Consider the following 20178-nt stretch of genomic DNA (forward strand, 5'->3'; position numbering starts at 1 on the left):
TTGGGCAAGTATGGCCCTGTTAATGTGGAAGACACCATAGGAAATGGAGCGACAGATAGTAAAGATGATGATGATGTCACTGGTCTGTGGATCCAATGAGGAGGAGGAAAGCGAAGAAGCAAAGAGGCTAAGAGAACACTACTTTGCATAGCAAGAGTCACGAAAACATAAAAACCTGACTTGTAGTCAAATGTTCCATCTTATTAGATGTGAAACCTTGGGATGAGCCAGATATGGAAGTGGGTTATAAGCATTCAAACAAAGGGCTTGATTTGGAGATCTTTTAAACTAGTTCCAGTAAAGTATGGTATTAAAAAACTTGTAATACAGTGCATGGTTGAAGACGATTAAGTTGGAATAGATATGCTGGAGGAGCAGATAGATCACTGTTTTTGATCTAGCATGTGTAGTCCATGCACATGGTTGTTTCAATAAGATCTAAAATAAAATCCATCGTGGGCCCTGACTCTCAAACAAAAGCTTGGAAGACCAAAACAAAACAAAACAAAAAAAGAAACTATATTTCCTTTCAGGAAGAGATTCTTAACCTTTTGCGAGATGATACTGCTTTGAGAATATGATTTTTAAAATATATCTACCCAACATATTCATATGATTTCAAGGAGTTCATTGACCTCCTGAAGCCAAGCTAAAGAACTCTAGGCGATGATGGACCCTAAATGAAGAACTTCTGTATTAGGTGCTAAATTTAGAGTTTTATTCAGCAATATCCCTAAACATTTTAAATTACAATGAACTGGGCAACATATAAATGATAGATAAACATGATGGTGAATGCAATGCTAATAAATACAGTTTAGAAGTGAATGTTAACAAAAGAGATACTAAAGAGAATAGTATTAAAATTCTTTAAAAGATTGTCTATTTTAGCAGCAAAACTTAGTATAGCAAACACATTATCACTAAGGTGATAATAGCAGTTAAGGATTTCCTAAGAATGCAAGCCTCAAAAGTGACCTTGCAACTAAGAAAGACTATCCTTTACGGTGGTTAAGAGCACCAGCCTAGGAACCAGATCTGGGTTTTAAGGACAGTTTTTTTTCGCTGGCTAGCTACACGGTTTTGGATAAGCTTCAGCTTCATTATCTGTTAATAGAACAAATTAGTTCAAGGGTTGCTGTGATGACAAATGAGTTATATACAATAAACATTTAACACAGTGACAAGCAATCAATAAATGGCAGCGATTAGTTACTGTCTGATTTTAATTCATTTTTTTTGTGCAGAGATTAATAGCTTGCAAAGTGCTATTGCACATATATGATCTCTTGTGATCTTCTCTGGTAGGAATCACTGAATCCCCATTTTACAGTGAAAAAAATGAAATCAAATGACTTACCCAAAGAAACCAGTAGGAAGATAAGCTGGTATTTAACTGAATTCCCCAAAAGCTTAGAAGTTCTGCCTTTTTAATTAATATTTTTTCACTGTGATTAAATATACATAAAATTTCCCATTTTAACCACTAAGTGTACAGTTCAGTGGCATTAAATATATTCACGCTGTTGTGCAACCATCATCACCATCCATCTTCAGAGCTTTTTCATCTTCCTCATGATAATCTGACATGTTAACACAAACTTCTCACTCCCTCTCCCCCAAGCTCTGGCAACCAAATTACCCTAGGTACTCTACATAAGTGGAATCATACAGTAGTTGTCCTTTGTGATTGGTTTATTTTTATCAAATATTTATTTATTTATGCATACAAGAACTGGGGTACTGGCCAGAGGTGCATGGGGGTGAGAGGATTCACCAGAGACAGAGTGGGGAACAGAACAGGTGGATTAGCTGAAATACACTGCTGAGGGGAGCAGCAGGTGAGTCTGTGGGTCACCGTCCTGGCCAGGATCGAACTAGTGCTGCAGTGGTTGCGGATAGCTTCATAGCACTGGGTCTTATCCCCTTGCACCGCTAGGGAGGCCCCTAGAATTAAGTCTTTAAAGTTCATCCATGTTGTAGCACACCTGTCAATATGTCCTTTTTTAAACGTTGAGTTATATTCAATTGTATTATATACCACATTCATTTATCCATTCATTCATCAATGGACACAACTGGTTACTTTACTACCCTATTTATATATTTGCTTGTTTTAAACAGGAATTTTTTTTAAATAAATTTTTATTTAATTTTTTTAAATTGTTCATTTTTAAACAATATTTGCTTGCCCCTATAAATTTGCTTGCCCCTACCTCCTCAAGGTAGTCCCCATAGAGTTTCCTTCACCAATGCACCAGTGCACCATCACCTCAGTCCCCTGTGCTCCTCCCTCCCTCCCTCTGATCCCTCTCCCTCCTCCTCCCCCACAGTATGTCTCTGATTTCTAATTGTCCGTTTTTACTTTGCTGTGTTTTGTACAGTGATGTACAAAACTTTGTTGTGTTTTGTACAGTTTTACAGTGATGTCTTATTTGGTTCTATAGTTATTGTTCCCCGCAGGCGGAGCTCTCCTAACCACAACCCCGTCCTGTAGGTCTCCCTCCCCTGCTTGGATCGCTCCCATTCTGCTCTCACTGCAAGCCATAGGTCGATGGTCTGCCCACAGGTCTTGTCTTTTTCCTGGAACTGTGTCCTTCTCTGGGCAAGGACCTTGGCTGCTGGACTGCAACAGACCAGGCTGCTCAGATGCCCAGGAGCAACTGGGGTAGCAATGCACAGCACTTCAGGAACCTATTGTAGAGCAAGTATGTGAAGCGGCTCTCTGGACTCCTTGATTTTGGAACTTCTTGTAGTATACAAGACTGTCCCATTTTCTCCAGAGATCTCTGTGATCTCTGTGTTCCGTGTTTCCTCATTCACACTGATTGTCCCACACATTGCAATGACTGGCACAGGATGTTGCTTCTAAGTATTATAATTCTGTCCTTGAGAACCCAACTGCCAGCCAACGTTGTTGAAGTGCCCTGGTGGGGACAGACTCCAGCAGGTGGTTGGTTCAGCTCTTCTTGTTTCCTTTTGTGGTTTCCAGTTTTGCCCTGGGTCCCCAGTCACATTCTGATGTTGAACAACACGAATTTATTTTCTTACAGGTCTGGAGGATAGCTTTTCTATTTTTAAAGTATTGTTAACACTATTATTTTGACATTGATTATTCAAGTCTCAGATTATTACCTCCTTTTCTTTCATTTCATGTCTTTTTTTTTTTAAAAGGGAAAATGAAAATAAGCTATTGATTTAATTCTGCAAAGTTTATAGTACAGGCAGTAAAACTTTTTTAGTCGTTCTATGATGAATCAACATGAAAGAAACTCAAATGAGTTTAACTTAATTTGATAGGAGAAACCAAACAATTATTTAAATTAATAAATTAGGTGTAAGATTATAAATCCCTCTACGTGCTATTTCTGGACCTTCAATAAGAAATAATGGAAAGTTTCTGTTCTTGGACATTAAATTTGAAAAATTTCAGGTTAACCTGCTTGAGCGCAAGGAGACTTAAAAAACCTCAGAGATGTGATACTTCTGAAGTCACTCTGGAGTGAGGGCTAATACACTAGAAAAGCCAATTGCTCAAGTAATCCTAAACTACTTTATTGGTTTAAGGATGCAAACTGGATAAATGGAGTTCCTCTAACCTTGCTCTTTATAACTGAGATGCCTAATCACAAGTTTCAGCACACTGTTCTCAGAAATGGCTAAACTACAATGGAAGGGAAGGACAACTAAGAGACTTTAAAACACAGTGATGGTTTAAAGATGGGCTTGTGGGGGACCTACCTGGTGGTGCAGGGGTTAACGACAGTGCTATCAAGCTATCATCAGCCACTGCCCCATGAGTGAGTTCGAATCCCCAGCCTGCCAGGGAGGTGACCCACATGGTGCAGCAAACCTCTCCTGTCTCACCTGCTGCTCCCCTCAGCAGTGCATTTCAGTAGCTCTGCCTGATCTGCTCCCCACTCTCTCTGGTGAATCCTCTCACTCCCCACACCTCTGGCTTACACCCCAGTTCTTGTATATATAAATAAATAAATCTTAAAAAAAAAAAAAGAGATGGGCTTGAGTCTTGCACTTTCAGTGAATGAAGGTGTACATTCAGGTTTGGCTTATCAGCACACACCACTTACTTACAGGGGGAGTTAAAAAAAAAAAGTCAAACTATTGAAATCCACATTCTGAAATAATTCCAAACTACGACTAGAGGGAGCGAACAACAGACTCCCTTCCCTTGTGTGAATAGCTTGCAACAGAAATCTATCGTCACGTGCAAACTTAAAACAAACCAAAACCAACAACAAACACGGGAGCCTGATCACCAACCAACAAGACCGTAAGGGAGCAAGCGTTTCCGGCTGGACGTGCAGAAGCAACCAACAGCCCTTCAGCCCCAGTCACCCGAGTGCCATACCGCGCGGCTGTCACTCATTCCCCACAGACAACTTCCCTGAGACGACCCTACTTTTAGACCCCCTCAAAGTTTAACGGAAAATTTCCCAAAGGATTCAGCCTTTGGATTCAGCCTCTCCCGGGGCACTTTCTGCCTCAAAGAATTGCCCCACGCCATCACCCCAGCCTCCCTGGAAAGCCCGAGATCTCCAAGCACTCAGGGTGCAATTTCGCCCTTGCTCGATGGCTTGCCCCCCCAGGATGTTGGGCAATGTGGCTGCTGAAAAGCAAACTTTCCGAAGCGTTCGCGGAGGGTGGGAGGGCGCGCGGCGCACTCACAGCTGGTTGATGGCGTTCTGCGAGATGACCGCGTTGGCGGAGAAGTAGGGGATCATGTCGGGGCCACCGAGGCTGCAGGTGCAGGCGGGGGGCGCCTTCCTCTTGCGGGCCAAAGTGCTCAGGGTCATGGAGCCGGCTCAAAGCGCACAGCTCCACATCCTGGCCCCCGTGGGGTTCAGGCACTTAGTGGTCGCGTTGGGCTGCGCCGGCTCCCGGCGGCCGAAACGGGCCGGCCGGGTCGCGCGGAGGCAGCCGCCGCAGCCCTAGGGCTCGGCCTTAGAGTCCTGGAGGCTGAGAGCCGCCAGCAACCCGCCCCGCTCGCGTCCGGGGCGGGGCGCCGCGGCTGGGCGAGTCCCGCCGGCGGGGAGGGTTCTAAGAGTCCGGAGGGGAGGCCCTGCCAGCGCCCCGCCTCCGAGCTCATGGCACCCACCAAATCCTGAGGCGAGGGTTAAGGGTCGGTCCCAGGACACTGTGGCTGGGAGTGAAAGCAGCTGGGATAACAAAACAGACTCGCATTCCTCTAACGGGGTTGCTTAGACAGAAAGGTGTGTCCGTTAGCTGACTGTATACTTTGTACCGGAAAAAAAAAAAAAACCAAAAAAACCAAACCCTTATTTTTCAAATGATCTTAAAACTTTAAAAGGCCACACATTCACAAAAGTAACAAAATATTTATCAGCGGCTTCTTGTGAGCTAAAGGTGCGCGTGCACCGGGATTGGGGTGGGAGTAATTCAAAGATTAGCTGGATTTTTATTTTTAAATCAAAGCAGTTAAAGCTACGATGGGGGTGGGGTACCTACACTGTTGATAACATCTGTTAACCCTTGTAAATAAATTTATAAAGGACTCTCCTAATCATCTTACACAACAGACATTCACAAGGCCTTAGCTGCACATATATATCACTTGTGCAGTGTTGAAAAATTCCAGTGCCCAGGTTGCTCTCTAAAACCAATCAAATCGTAATCTCTTGAGCTTGGGATCTAGCAGTTTTCAAAGCTCCTCAGGTGATTCGAGCGCACAACCATTGTTGGCATCTATTGTGCCACAGGATCTAGAGAGGAAGACAGACTAGAGATTATATCCTCATTTTACAGATGTAAAGTGTAACCTCATGTAAGTGACCTTCACTTAGGAACCCTGGTTTTATGACTACTGGTATAGAGTTTTCCCCCACCAATCGTTACTCTCTGATGTCTTCGTGGGTTTAAGCCTTTCTGTTCCTTATTATGTTCCTTTCCAATTCACTGAACAGGGCTTTTCACCTGACCAGGAACCAACTCTTTGTAAAGTGAGATTGTTTTCTCTCTCTCCTGAAGCTATTATAAGTAGCTTACAAAAGTTAGCTCCCTTATCTCTTGCCCTTCCAGTCTCATTACTACAAGTATTTTCTGGCATCAATATTTTTAGCTTTTCTGGATACTTGACTAAAATATGCATCAATAAAGGTTGCTTTAAGAAATCCAGAGTCAGAAATTAATAATTTTTAAAAACATCATTAGGTAACTATTAGAGAGACTAATATTAGGAAGAAGTCACTTTAAGACTCACCATGTAATAGAATCAGGAAATAAGTCTGTTTTATATAAATTTACAAATCTTTTTTCATATTGGCAAATCTGGCAATTTCCAAAATCCTAGTAAATGACATAATCATTCTAAACTATAAACTCTGCTGAAAAACAGAATCACTTTGTTAAAGTCGATCCTTCCATAGAATGTAAAGTGGTTGCCAAGGCTCTGAGGAATTTGAAATAGTGCAAATTCATGCTGGAAAAAGCTATCTACATTTCCTAAAGATCTGGTAATAGGAAGGTACCAATTTGCAAGTGAAGAGTTAACGAAAGATCTGAATCTCAGCCCAGTGCATCATCATCTTCATCAATCTTTAGGAAGGAAAATGTTTGAAAGATTTATTGAGGCTGTGTCAGCAGGCACCCAAATGGCAATGTATGAAAAAAATCTGCTGATCCACCCCAAAATAAATTGCTTTAAATATCTGGCAAATTTGCCGGTTTGAAACTTCATCCAGGCTGCAATTTATTACAGACTCCTGCAGTGATCAAAAAAAAAGGCAGCAAGCTGTTTAGAACAGCATTGTTAAGGTGAGTCTAGTTCCTTTGAAGACACAGCAGAGATGGGATTTTACTGAAGTTAACACAAAAATGATGCCATTTTAGGAAAGATTATAGCATGGTAATCATCTGTGTTAGAAAAGTCAGCAGGCAATGAATGTATCTTATCAATTCACTTTTACTATCTCTTGCTTTTAAAAACACTAAAGATAAAGATTTCATAAATATGTACACTTGTCTTTTATTTATTTATATATTTTTTAAAGATTTATTTATTTATGCATACAAGAACTGGGATACAGGCCAGAGGTGTGGGGGCTGAGAGGATTCACCAGAGACAGAGTGCGGAACAGAACAGGCAGATTGACTGAAGTACACTGCTGAGGGGAGCAGCGGGCGAGCCAGGAGAGGTCTGCTGCGCCATGTGGGTGGCTCCCTGGCCAGGGATCGAACTCATGCTGCAGTGGCTGTGGATAGCTTCATAGGTTGTGTCTTAATCCCTTGTGCCATCAGGGAAGCCCTACACTTGTCTTTTATAAATAGGTTCCTACAGAACTCTCCTGCATTGCTGGTGGGAGTGCAAACTCATCCAACCACTGTGGAGAGCTGTCTGGAGGTTTCCTCAGTCTACTAAAAATGGAGATCCCACTACTAGGGATCTATCCAAAGGACACAAAACAGTGATTCAACAGAGGACCTGTACACCTATGTTTATTGCAGCACTATTTACAATAGGTAAAACCTGGAAACAACCCAAATACCCAAAAATAGATGAGTGGATCAAGAAGATGTGGTGTATATACACAATGGAATATTATTCAGCAATCAAAAAATATAAACTCACACCATTCACAGTAACGTGGATGGAGCTAGCAGGAATTATGCTCAGTGAAATAAGCCAGAAGGAAAAACAAAAATATCGGATGGTTTCACTTATAACAGGAATATAGGGGAACAAAATAAGACATCAGTGTAAAAAAAAAAAAATAACAGTACAAAACACAACAAAGCAAAAACAGACAATTATAAACCAAGAGACATACTATAGGGGAGGAGTCTACTGTAGGGTGGGGTAAGAGGGATGGAGGGAGGAGCACAGGGGACTGTGGTGATGGTGCACGGGTGCCTTGGGGAAGGAAATTCTATGGGGACTCAATCTGAGAGGGTGGGGAGAAGCAAAAATTGTCTAAAAAAATCTAAAAAATGATAAATGTTAAAATAAAAAAATTAAAAAAAAATAAATAGGTTCCTACAGTGACACCTCAGAAGTGGGCAGTCCTTTGTTTCCCCTCAAAAGACCTCTCTGTCAGTGCCTGCTCAGCAAAGGAGATTATTTTAACACCCCCATCTAGACCTTTTCAAAAGTGTTTCAAAGTTAAGTCCTAGGTTTGAAATGTAATATAGGAAACTGGGAACAAGCTAGAATATGCCTCTTGGTTTTTTTAAGGAAAAAAAAAATCTTTGCAAACTGGGATACTTGTAAGGAAAAGAGTTCATTCTGCTACTGTCTTTTAAAAATTTTAACAAATTCCCCTTTTATCACAATCTGCAATGTCCAAAGTGTCAATCAACTTAGTTTCAGCTCAATTTAATCCTTTACTCTTCACTGTCAGGAAACAAGACTCTAAGGAGCATGCTCTCTGTATCAAAGTATCTAGGAATTAAAAAATGATTCCAAATTAGACTGAACAGCATGAAATAAACTAAGCTAGTTTTCTACTCTACATGAAGTCAGAAGGGGTTTTCTCTCTAAAAAAAAAAATCTGCACAAAGACCCTGAAGAAAAATTGATGCATTTTTTATACTCTTATTTAAGATTTGAAATGAATGTTGTCATTTGCTAACCATTTCAAGGCTCAGCGGTATAAATATTCTAAATTGTTAAAATGGCTTTTAAAAGCATTACATAAGACCAAGTTACATTTTGTTGGTAGAATTGTATGTTAATAACAGTAAATTTTTTTAAAGTAATAGATGTACTTTCTATCCATAAGGTACTTCTATCTCTCTCTCCATAACGCACAAACAATAAAACTGGAAACTTGTATGCTAACCTAACTATTCCAGGACAGAGCTAAAGGTGCACTGAAATATGAGCGAAGTATATGAACATGCTTTTGCAGCTAGGTAGGGTAAATGAGGTTATCAGGCTTTTTTGGGCACCCTCCCGCTGCTAACATGGATGCCCAGGCAGAAAAGCATGAGCAAGGGGCATGCGAGCCTTTGATTATGGACACCAGGGCCCAAAGAGTATAGGCATTCACATGTGTAAATGCTCACACCTGTGCCTACAGGAGAGGGCTAAAAGGCGGTGGAGGCCAGTGAAAAGAACCACTTTGAGGCTAGACCATAAGACTGGGAACACCAGAGAGGGGGAGAAAGAGCACAAGGATTCATGGAGGGTAGGGAAACCTGTTGCCTGCCTGGCCTGTGCTGGCCTCCTTGCATGCCAGTCCCCTGGCCTGGTGCGCCTGTGTACCTGGTTCCCAGAGAGAGCATTAAATAAGGCCTGTAAAAATCTATGGAAAGCTCCAGGACTCTCTTTATCTGTCTGCTGGAAGGGACAGTGAACCTGCCCTGGGCATGCTTGCACTAGAAGCTGCAACAAAATTTCAGCATGAAACTGAAAGCAGTGGGCTTGAAACCAGTGGACCTAAGTTCTAGTTCTAACATGATCAATTTCATAAACTAAGATTTTAGACAAGTCACTCAACTTCATGTGCAAAATGGGATAATAAACCCTAAGGAAAACCCTAACAGATCCCAAGATCTGTTTTTGTGAGGTTCAGGAACCTTAGAAAAGGAATTTTAGCCAATATGGAGATCCTGAGCAATGCATTTAATCCACTTAAGATAAAAGTTATCTAGTTCAAAGGAGTCCAGTGCTTAAAATACCTAGACTTGGAACTAATAGGTTATTTTGAATCCTAGCGTGACCAATTGCTGTGAATTTTGGATAATTTTATTTAATCTGTGGCTCTGTGTTACCAACTAATTAATGAAATTATTGTGAGGTAATCCTTAATTAAACACTTAAAAGAATACTTGGAGGGCCTCCCTGGTGGCACAAGGGGTTAAGCACAGCACTATGAAGCTATCCGCAGCCTTTGCAGCACGAGTTCGATTCCCGGCCAGCCAGGGAGCTACCCACATGGCGCAGCAAGCCTCTCCTACCTCATCTGCTGCTCCCCTCAGCAGTGTATTTCAGTCAGTCTGCCTGTTCTGTTCCCTACTCTGTCTCTGGTGAATGCTCTCACCCTCCGTACCTCTGGCCTACACCCCAGGTTTTGTATGCATAAATAAATAAATCTTTAAAAAAAAAAAAAAGAATACTTGGAACAGGGCCTCCCTAGTGGCACAGGGATTAAGTCTCAGGGCTATGAAGCTATTGCCAGCAACTGCAGCAAAAGTTCAGGCCCCTGCCAGAGAGCTACCCACATGGCACAGACCTCTCCTGTCTTGCCTGCTGCTCCCCTCAGCAGTGCATTTCAGTAGATCTGCCTGTTCTGTTCCCCACTCTGTCTCTGGTGAATCCTCTCACCCCACTGCTCATCTGGCCTACACCCCAGCTCTTGTATGTATAAATAAAAAAAAAAATCTTTAAAAAAAAGTCAAAAAGCATATCAGAAATTCTAGACTTTAGCTACCTTGCCTGTAAGCAAGCTATAATCTGTCCAGCCCTAGTTTCTTTAATCTTAAAGTAGTAATGGTAATGTTTATGTCACAGGTTTATAAAGCTATGCAGAGAAAAATGCTTTGTGAAAGAGGGAGCACCAAATTTTCATTAATATTATTACCCAATCAGCTTCTAATAACAGAAAGTTAATTGTGTTTGCTTGTATTTGCAGAGATACCTTGATGAATGAATGAAACTTAAAATACATAAAAACTTCCCCTATGTGTCACCATTTTATTCAGGAAGTTTTTACTATCATTGTTTGCCAAGTAGTTAATTATATCAACTCAGTATTTCCATCTATAATAATGTGAAATCTTCAGTGCTTACTGCATTTTTGTACTTTTTAAGCTTTGAAATAATAGTATTAATTTATATAACTTGAGTTTTAAAACATCTAGTCATAAGAAAAAAATACTTAAACCAACCAGAAAAATTTGTATTTTTATGTTTCCTCTAAAGGCATGATCTAAGAAATAGTCAATTAATTCTGCATGTCAAAGGAGAGAAAAACCAACCTTTAAAGAGTCATAAAACAAAAAGTCTGTTACCTGGAGTAGCACAGCATCTGTCTCCTGTTAATTGGTAAAACACTAGGATAAAACTCTCAATATAATACCCCTAATTTTCAAATTTGTTGCCTAGACAGTAGCATGAGGTATCTCACTACATAGTCAAAGGCACTCTTCAGGGGGCTCCCTGGGGGTGCAAGGGGTTAAGATGCAACCTATGAAGCTGTCCGCAGCCTCTCCAGCACGAGTTCGGGAGCAAGCCACATGGCGCAGCAGACCTCTCCTGACTCGTCCGCTACTCCCCTCAACAGTGTATTTCAGTCAATCTGCATGTTCTGTTCCCCGCTCTGTCTGGTGAATCCTCTTAGCCCCCCACACTTCTGGCCTGTTCCCCAGCTCTTGCATGTATAAATAAATAAATCTTAAAAAAAAAAGGGCACTCTTTATACAGTACAATAAGCGAATCTCTATAAATAAGGCTCTGTAAAGCAATCATGTTTTATAATCATCACATGGCTAATAGTCTTATTTAAAAGAATATCTGGCAATAGTTTTGTACAATGGATGGAAAAAATCACTGTACCTTTCCCAGCCCTTGCCACGGAACTTTCCATCCTAAGAGCAATGGGGAATACTGAAAAGATCTGCATAAAGACACCACAAGAGGTGATCTCTAAGGCATTCATTCCCCCATGGTTTTAACCACCATATACTGCAGTAGGAAAGATGCTAAAATGCTGCTTTCTTCAGGTTACAAAAGCTCCACACTCTATTGTTTAGTAAAAATAATAGGCAATTTTTGGATCACTTTTCGCATCCAATACACCTTACAAAACTATTAACCATTTAATATACACCCCCTTTTAACACTTTATTCTTTTAAAACTAGTTTGAAAAATAATAAAAGTAATATGCTGAATGAGTAAATTTTTTTTTCAGTATTAAGAAAGGTAAAATAAAAGCTACTTTTCTTATCTCCACCATCCTATTAACCAGGGATCATTGATAATATTTCCAGAAATTTTCCTTTCATATGCAAATATTAATATAACTGCTCTTTAAGAAACACACATACATGCAAGCATATAACTATATGAATCTGGGAGTTAAAAAAATGGAGGCTAAAAAGGTCTTGAAAATAAAAATACTGACATTTAGTGAGCTGACATTCACTGTGTACCAGATCCTCTATTAAGAGTTTACCTGCAGTATATCACCTAATTCTCACAAACAACCCTATGATTCTATTATTGTCTTTATGAGGCTCAGAGAAGTTAAATAACTTGCCTAAAGGTTATACAGCGGTATTTCAAACCCAGCCAGTTATTCTGGCTCAGAACCTGTTTTCTTAACCAATATTCTACACTGTCTTCCTAAAGGTTCACTACAGAACAGGTTAAGTCTGGAAAGGGCTACTGCCAACAGGAAGAACCCCTGGAGACTAAATGCTTACCTTACTGCACCTGGTGTTTTCTCCTCTACCTGATCCTCGCCATGCCTAGCAGGTCTTGACAATAATAGGAACCTAACCTAACATTACATGTAGCAGTAAGATGATCTTTCTACCAGAATCCCTTAGAAATCTGTATTTCAGGGCCTTCCTGATGGTGCAAGGGGTTAAGCGCAGCACTATGAAGCAATCCGCAGCCTCTGCAGCACGAGTTCCATCCCCAGGCACCCAGGGAGTTACCCACATGGCACAGCAGACTTCTCCTGTCTCGCCTGCTGTTCCCCTCAGCAGTGTATTTCAGTACATCTGCCTGTTCTGTTCCCCACTCTGTCTCTGGTGAATCCTCTCACACCCCCATACTTCTGGCCTGTTCCCAAGCTCTCTTATGCATAAATAAATAAATCTTTAGAAAAAAAAGAAATCTGTATTTCAAACTAGTATTTATCGAAAGACATTTTTCAAAGTACTTAGATCTATACATTTGCTTGTTGTTCTAGTTTTTTTTTTACACAATATCCTACATGAAAGGAGGCATTTAACATATTTTTGGGTAATAATGGCATCATCATCAACTTATCTGATGTTTGAAATAAACCTACCAGATAGACAGGTATTATCATTCTTTGTTACAGTGAAAGATAAACTTGACAAATATCTAGGTGATAAGAAGCCTAGGCTCAGATGTGTCCAATTCATCCTACATATTGTTAACAGATTAGCTGAATTCACTTGGACTAATCCTGAATAACTGTGTTATGCATTTTGTTAGTTACTGATTATTGAGGTGAATTAAATACTTTTATAATAATTTCCTACTCACAAGTCACAAATAGTTCCTTGTTGCCTTTTAGATCAAGTCCAAACTCTTCTTTCCACCTTCAGATCCTATATAATTTAGATCTTAACATAACCCATTCATTTTAGCATATTACTTTTAACTTCATCCCTTTGCTAAAACACTCAGATTAACTATCTTTTACCCATCCCCAAAACAAATCTTTGCTATAGTTAGGTGATTTCTGTCATGTATCCTGTATCTGAGTCTCATTCTTCTCTCAGATTAAATTGTTCCCTGAGACTTTTATTGGGCCTTTCAGGTTATCAGTATATAACATATTTTTCAAGATCTACTTCAATTCTCAACTCTTTCAGTAAATAGTATCTGTAGTGCTTTCACATCCATCCTCATTTAATTCTTATTACAACCCTTTCTATAGGTGAACAGAAATAGCTGGGATTGTCAGCCTCATTTTATAAATGAGGAAAGAGGCTCAGAAATTAAGTGATCTGCCCAACTTTTCAAGTATCAGAGCTTGAATGTGAACTTAGGTATTCTGATTAAATCTAAAAGACAATTCCTTGTTTATAGTATACTACAACATTTTTCTAACTCCTTTGGAATTTATAATTAAATTGTTATTCAAGATTTTATTCTTTATTTTATGCCACATAATTTCTCTCTTTTGGAAGTAATCAAGACAGACACAGTAACCCTTTTAAGCCTCCTCAGAGCCTAGCACAGTGCTAGGCAAGCCATAGCATTAATTATGTTGATTTGTTGGTCCTTTATACCATGCCCCACTATATTTTTCTTATGACTCTAAAAGGAATCAGTACATTAATAATGGAGATTCTCACTCATTGGGAATTCATTTCCTCACATCTAGTATAGGGAGAAGCCCCTAATGCTCTTCCACTATCTCATATTCCTCTTGCTGCCTCTAGCTTTTCAGATAGATGCTTCCATATAAAGAATCCAGTAGAGTGTCTGGAATACAACCCAGTGGGTAAAGGCTTTATTTTTAAGCTTGCCCTAGACTTTCAGGAGCCAAAAGTTCAAATCGCAGCAGGATTGATTCAGCCCTTTCACAAGCAATTTAGTACTATGCAGTTTGTTTAGAGTGGTCAAGTTTCCAGGTTCTGGCTAAGCAGCATCCTTATCTCTAAGCATTCATGTATCAACTTCCCTGGCCATATTTCACTTTCCATGTCTTTCTTTTCTGAAGTCAGGTGAACATGCAAAATCACACACACAATTACACACTTTCAAAAATCATGTCAACTATCTTCAAGAAATTTAACTAAAATACTGAAAGTCATTTTTTCACTCTGACTTAGACAAAACCAGGAAGTATACCAAAGTTATACTTCTTAAGCCTAAGCAGAAATCGGGTACTTTGTATCGCTCTTTAGCTAGTACATAAACTGAGAAAAGATAAGGTATTGTCAGATTCCATTCAATCCAGCTCAATTTGAAGGCCAAGTGGACAATGGTTCTTTAGTGAAGTGAAAAATACTTTGCCAGGGAAAAAGAAGACTAAGTAGCAAATCTTTTAATTTTTAATTGTGAAATATTTCAAACATACAGTAAAGAACAGAGAGGTTAACAGTAAAACACTCAATATCAGCACTATCATGTTCTCACATTTTACTCTTCAGATTTTAAGAAATAAAACATTACAGTTGCCGCTTCCTGTAAAACTTCTTTATGAGCCATTTTTCTCCCCTTGACAAGTAACTCCTTCCCTGAACTTGGTATTCATCTTTCCATTCACACAATGTAGTGTAAGGAAAAATGTCAGGCTTTTCTGCCCTCCTGCCATCAGGATAGATGATGGATCCTTGCAGTCCTGAATGCATGCCCGATGGCGGGCACCTGGAGTAGGGTGTGGGCATAGGTAGATGGGATTCACCTGGGCCAAGACTGTGCTTTTAAAAGCGTAGTCATGGGGACGCCAGCAGAAGCTGAGAAAGAAGCAGGGAAGCAGAAGCAGAAGCCAAGAGAGAAGCAGAGAACGCCGGAGAGCCCAGATAGAGTGAAGACTTGCTGGGGGCTGGGAGGCCTGCCAGTCTCCTGGCCCCCCAGCACCCCTGCCTGCTGTGTACCTGCTAAATCCCAATAAAAGACCTGCAAAAAACCACTGACGGCTCCAGGACTCCTCCTTTACCTGGTCTGCATGGGATCCTAGAAAACATGCTAGGGCCTGTCCTGACCCTACACACACACATACATATATATGTATGTATACACACACACACACGTACTTTGGGTTTTTGGAAAACTCACGAAAAACAGAAAAAATGTCATGACTTTTCCTACAACCCAAAACACACACGCACACACACACACACACACGCATATTTATACATTTTTCTTTAATGTAAAATTTATTTATAAAATGACAGCTTATGAAGTATTGGGCTTTCTTTTTTGTATTTCTTAAGGGAGCTATATAAAGTAGATACAGGCACCCCTCACAGATATTGCAGGTTTGGGTTCAGGCCACAAGAATAAAGCTAACATCACAGTAAAGTCACAAATTTTTTAATTTCCCAATGCATATACAAGTTATAGTTATACCCTACTGTAATCTATTAACTGTGCAATAGCATTTTCTTAAAAAATATGTATATACCTTAAGAATTGTTTATTGTTAAAACATGCTAACCATCATCTGAGCTTTCAGTGAGTTATAATGTTTGTGTAGGTGGAGGGTCTTGCCTCAATGTTGATGGCTGTTGACTGATAACAGATGTGGTTGCTAACGGTTGGGTGGTTGTGGAAATTCCTTAAAATAAGGCAACAATTAAGTTTGTTGCATTGACTGACTCTTCCTTTCACGAAAGATTTCTCTGTAATCTGCAAAACTGTTTGGTAGCATTTTACCCACAGTAGATCTGGTTTCAAAACTGGAGGTAATCCTCTCAAGCCCTGCCGTTGCTTTATCAACTAAGTTGATGTAATATTCTAAATCTTTTATTGTCATTTCAACCTTTATAGCACCTTCAAAAGTAGAGTCCATCTCAACAAGTCACTTTCTTTGCTCATCCATAAGATGCAACTCCTCATCCATTAATGTTTTATTATGAGCTTGCATCGAATCAGTCACATCTTCAGGCTCCAATTCTAATTCTAGTTCTTTTGTTATTTCACTACATTTGCAGTTACTACCTCCACAAAAGTCTAGAAGCCCTCAAGGTCATCCATGAGGCTAAAATCAATATCTTCCAAACTCTTGGTAATGTTGATATTTTGACCTCCTCCCATGAATCATAACTGTTATTAATGATATCTAGAATGACGCAGCCTTTCCAGAAAGTTTTCAATTCACTTTGCCAGATTCAGAGAAATCATTATTTATGGCAACTATGGCCTTACAAAATGGATTTCTTAAAAAATAAGACTTGAGGGCCTCCCCGGTGGCGCAGCGGTTGAGCGCTGGGTTGCGAAGCTGCGCGCGGCCTCTGCGGCGCCGGTTCGATCCCCGGCTGCTCCCCGGCCACCAGAGGAGGGTCCCACATGGTGCGCAGACCTCTCCTGCCGCCCGCTGCTCCCCTCAGCAGTGTACTTCGGTCCTTCTGCCTGCTCTGCTCCCCGCTCTGGCTCTGGTGAATTCTCTCACCCTCCTGCGCTTCTGACTGTACCCAGTGCATGTATAAATAAAACAAACAAACAAACCAGCAAACAAATAAATAAAGCATGCCTCTATAAAAAAAAAAAAAAAAAAATAAGACTTGAAAGTTGAAATTTGTGTTAGCAGGCTTGAAAACAATAATCTCCTTATACATGTCCATCACAGCTCTTCAATGGCCATGCACATTATTAATAAGCTGTAATATTTTGAAAGCAATCTTTTTTCTGAGCAGTAGTCTTCAACAGTGGGCTTAAAATATTCACTAAGTCATGTTGTAAAGAGAAGTGCTATAATCTAGACTTTGTTCTATTTATAGAGCTTATGCAGAGGGCATTTAACTTCTTTAAGGACCTTGGGATTTTCAGATGGTAAATGAACATTGGCTTCAGCTTAAAGTCACCAATTACATTAAGCTTAATAAGAGAGTCAGCCTGACCTTTGAACTTTGAAGTCAGGGATAGACTTATCCTCTCTAGCTATGAAAGCCTTAGATGGCATTTTTCTTCCAATATAAAGCTTTTTTTCTCTACACTGAAAAATCTGCAGTAAGAGTTATTTACCCAAAGAATATAAAAACACTAATATGAAAAGATTTATGCACTCCTGTAGGGTAAGGTAAAAGTATCAGGCTTTTCTGATACATCTATCCGCCATTTGGATAGATGAGGGAACCCTGTGGTCTTGAATGCATGCCTGATGGCGGGCACCTGAAGTGGGTACACCTGGGCTGAGAGACTGAGTTTATAAGGGCGGCATCACGGGGACACCAGCAGAAGCTGAGAACAAACAGAAGCAGAGAAGCAGAAGCAGAACCACGAGAGAGAATGCGAGAGAAGACTTACTGGGGGCTGGGAGGCCTACCAGCCTCCCGGCCCCCCAGCACCCCTACCTGCCATGTACCCGGTAAATCCCTATAAGAGCCTGCAAAGCCACTAAGGGCACCAGGACTTCTCCTTTACCCGGTCTGCTGGATCATAGAAAACCTGCTCAGTGGCCTGTCCTGCCTCTACAACTCCCATGTTCCTAGCAGCATTATAAACAATAGCAAAGTCATGGAACCAACCTAAATGCCCAATGACAGATGACTTGATAAAGAAATTGTGGGATATATATACTCAATGGAGTACTACTCTGCTATTTAAAAAGATGAAATAGTGCCTTTTGGGGCAAAATGGTTTGATCTTGAGGTCATTATGCTAAGTGAAATAAGTCAGAAACTGAAAGACAGTTACTGTATGGTTTCTCTCATTGTAAAAACAAATTGGTAAAAAAGCAAAAATAATTCTGAAACTGAAAAATATACTGATTACCAGAGGGAATGGAGGGGAGGGAGAAGGGGACAGAAGAAGAAAGGGGATAGGACAGGGACACTAGAGTTTTGTTAGAGGGTCAGTGAAGCACAAATATCCATGGAGGTTTGAAATTATATTCCCAGTATTATGTTGTTATGTAAACAACTGACAAATTATAAAATTTGAGAAAAAAATAAAACTTTTATTTAAGGAAAACCTGTTTAATGTAACTACCTTCATTATCTTAGCTAAATCTTGATAACTTGCTATTACTTCTATAATTAGCACTTGCTGTTTCACCTTCCATTTGATGTTAGAGACGGCTTCTTTCCTTAAACCTTGTGAGTCAACCTCTGCTAACTTCAAACTTGTGTTCTGCAGATTCCTAGCTTCTCTCAGCCTTCATAGAATTAAAAAGAGTTAGAGCACTGCTCTAATTGGGTTTTGGCTTATGGAATATTGCAGCTTCCATCAAAATCTCTCCCTATCAATAAGAAGATTGATTCACTTATTTATGTGTTCATTGGAATAGCACCTTTAATTTCCTTCAAGAACTTTTTTGTATTTACATCTCTGCTAACTTTTTGGCAAAAGTGGCATTTTCCACCTCATCTTTTGACATGACTTCCTCACTAAGCTTAATCATTTTGGGCTTTTGATTTAAAGTGGGAAACATGTAACTCTTCCTTTCATTTGAACACACAGAGGCCATTGTAGAGTTATTAACTGACCTAATTTTGATATTGTATATCACAGAATAGGGAGGTCCCAGGAGAGGGAGACAGACCAGGGAAAGTGAAATAATCAGAATATACGTTCACTGTCTTATCTGGGCATAATTTGTGGTGCCCCAAAACATTGACCAATTACAGGTCATTATATTAGGTAAAAGAAAAAAGTTTGAAATATCCTGAGAAATACCAAAATGTGACATGAAGTGAGCACATGCTGTTGGAAAAATAATGCAGATAAACTTGCTCAATATAGGCTTACCACAAACCTTCAGTTTGTAAAAGACACAGAATCTGTGAAGTGCATCGTATATAAAGTACACCTACTATAAAAGAATAAATAAAAACTTTGTCGGTTTAAAATTTTCTAGTTGAGGGATGGATAGATGAGAGATACGTGATAGTCAATATAACAAAATGTTAATTGTGAATCCAGGGCAGTGTGTATTTGGTTGCCAACTCTTTCAAAATGTCTATATGCTTACATTTTAAAATAAAATGTTGAGGAAAAAATTCTCTAGATCTCATTTTGTCTAAAAATCTCTGAGAAAGGATATCAGCTGCTTTCAGATACTTAAGGACATATTATGCTTACAAAAAACAATAATTAAGCTTGATAGCCTAATTACTATTTAAGCTCTTTATGGTTTCTAACAAATAAAAAGAGAAGACCAGTTGCTCTAGGAGTTATCTTCACATAGGCAATTCTTGTAAAGTCATTATTTTAGTTGTCACTTTCCCAATCTTTTCTGGAGACTCATGAAATGATTTATCCAAAATTTCCTTCCCACCATGATTTAAGCCCAAAGCTGTGAAACTATTTGTGGCTATAATCATCCCTAATAAAATGAGTATATTAGGTAACTAGGAGAGAAATATTTTAAGAGTTTTAAAAAGATTTTAATAGTGTCTGTAGGGTAAGGTAAAAAGTATCAGGCTTTTCTGCCCTCCCGCCATTAGGATAGATGAGGGAACCCTGTGGTCCTGAATGCATGCCTGATGGCAGGCACCTGAAGTGGGTACACCTGGGTTGAGGACTGAGTTTATAAGGGAGGCATCGCTGGGATGCCAGCAGAAGCCAAGAACGAATGGAAAACAAGAGAAAAAAAAGAGAAGCAGAGAGAACGCCAGAGAGAGCCCAGATAGAGTGAGGATTTGCTGGGGGCTGGGAGAACTGCCAGCCTCCCGGCCCCCCAGCACCTCTACCTGCCATATGCCTGGTAAATCTAAATGAAAGACCTGCAAAAACCACTGAGGGCTCCAGGACTCCTCCTTTACCTGGTCTGCATGGGATCATAGAAAACCTGCTCAGTGTCAGTCCTGACCTTACAGTGTCTCAC

At 40.0% G+C, this 20178-nt stretch overlaps 1 protein-coding gene across 2 annotated transcripts in view; it reads right to left on the reverse strand.

Annotated features, from left to right (window-relative positions):
* The window catches only part of SSH2 (slingshot protein phosphatase 2), a gene marked incomplete at both ends in the record, with an annotated part of 244659 nt that overhangs the window by 113501 nt on the left and 110980 nt on the right, over positions 1-20178 (reverse strand). The window contains one exon of one of the 2 annotated variants that reach the window (XM_084239214.1): positions 4687-4814. The exons of the other annotated variant lie outside the window; for it this stretch is intronic. Within the exon in view, the coding sequence (XP_084095340.1) occupies positions 4687-4814 (128 nt within the window). Of the gene's footprint in view, positions 1-4686; positions 4815-20178 lie in introns of those variants that run through there. 2 annotated transcript variants of the gene reach the window in all.

The sequence above is a fragment of the Talpa europaea genome (genome assembly GCF_964194135.1).
Source record: "Talpa europaea genome assembly, chromosome: 7".
In the NCBI taxonomy this organism is placed as follows: domain Eukaryota; kingdom Metazoa; phylum Chordata; class Mammalia; order Eulipotyphla; family Talpidae; genus Talpa; species Talpa europaea.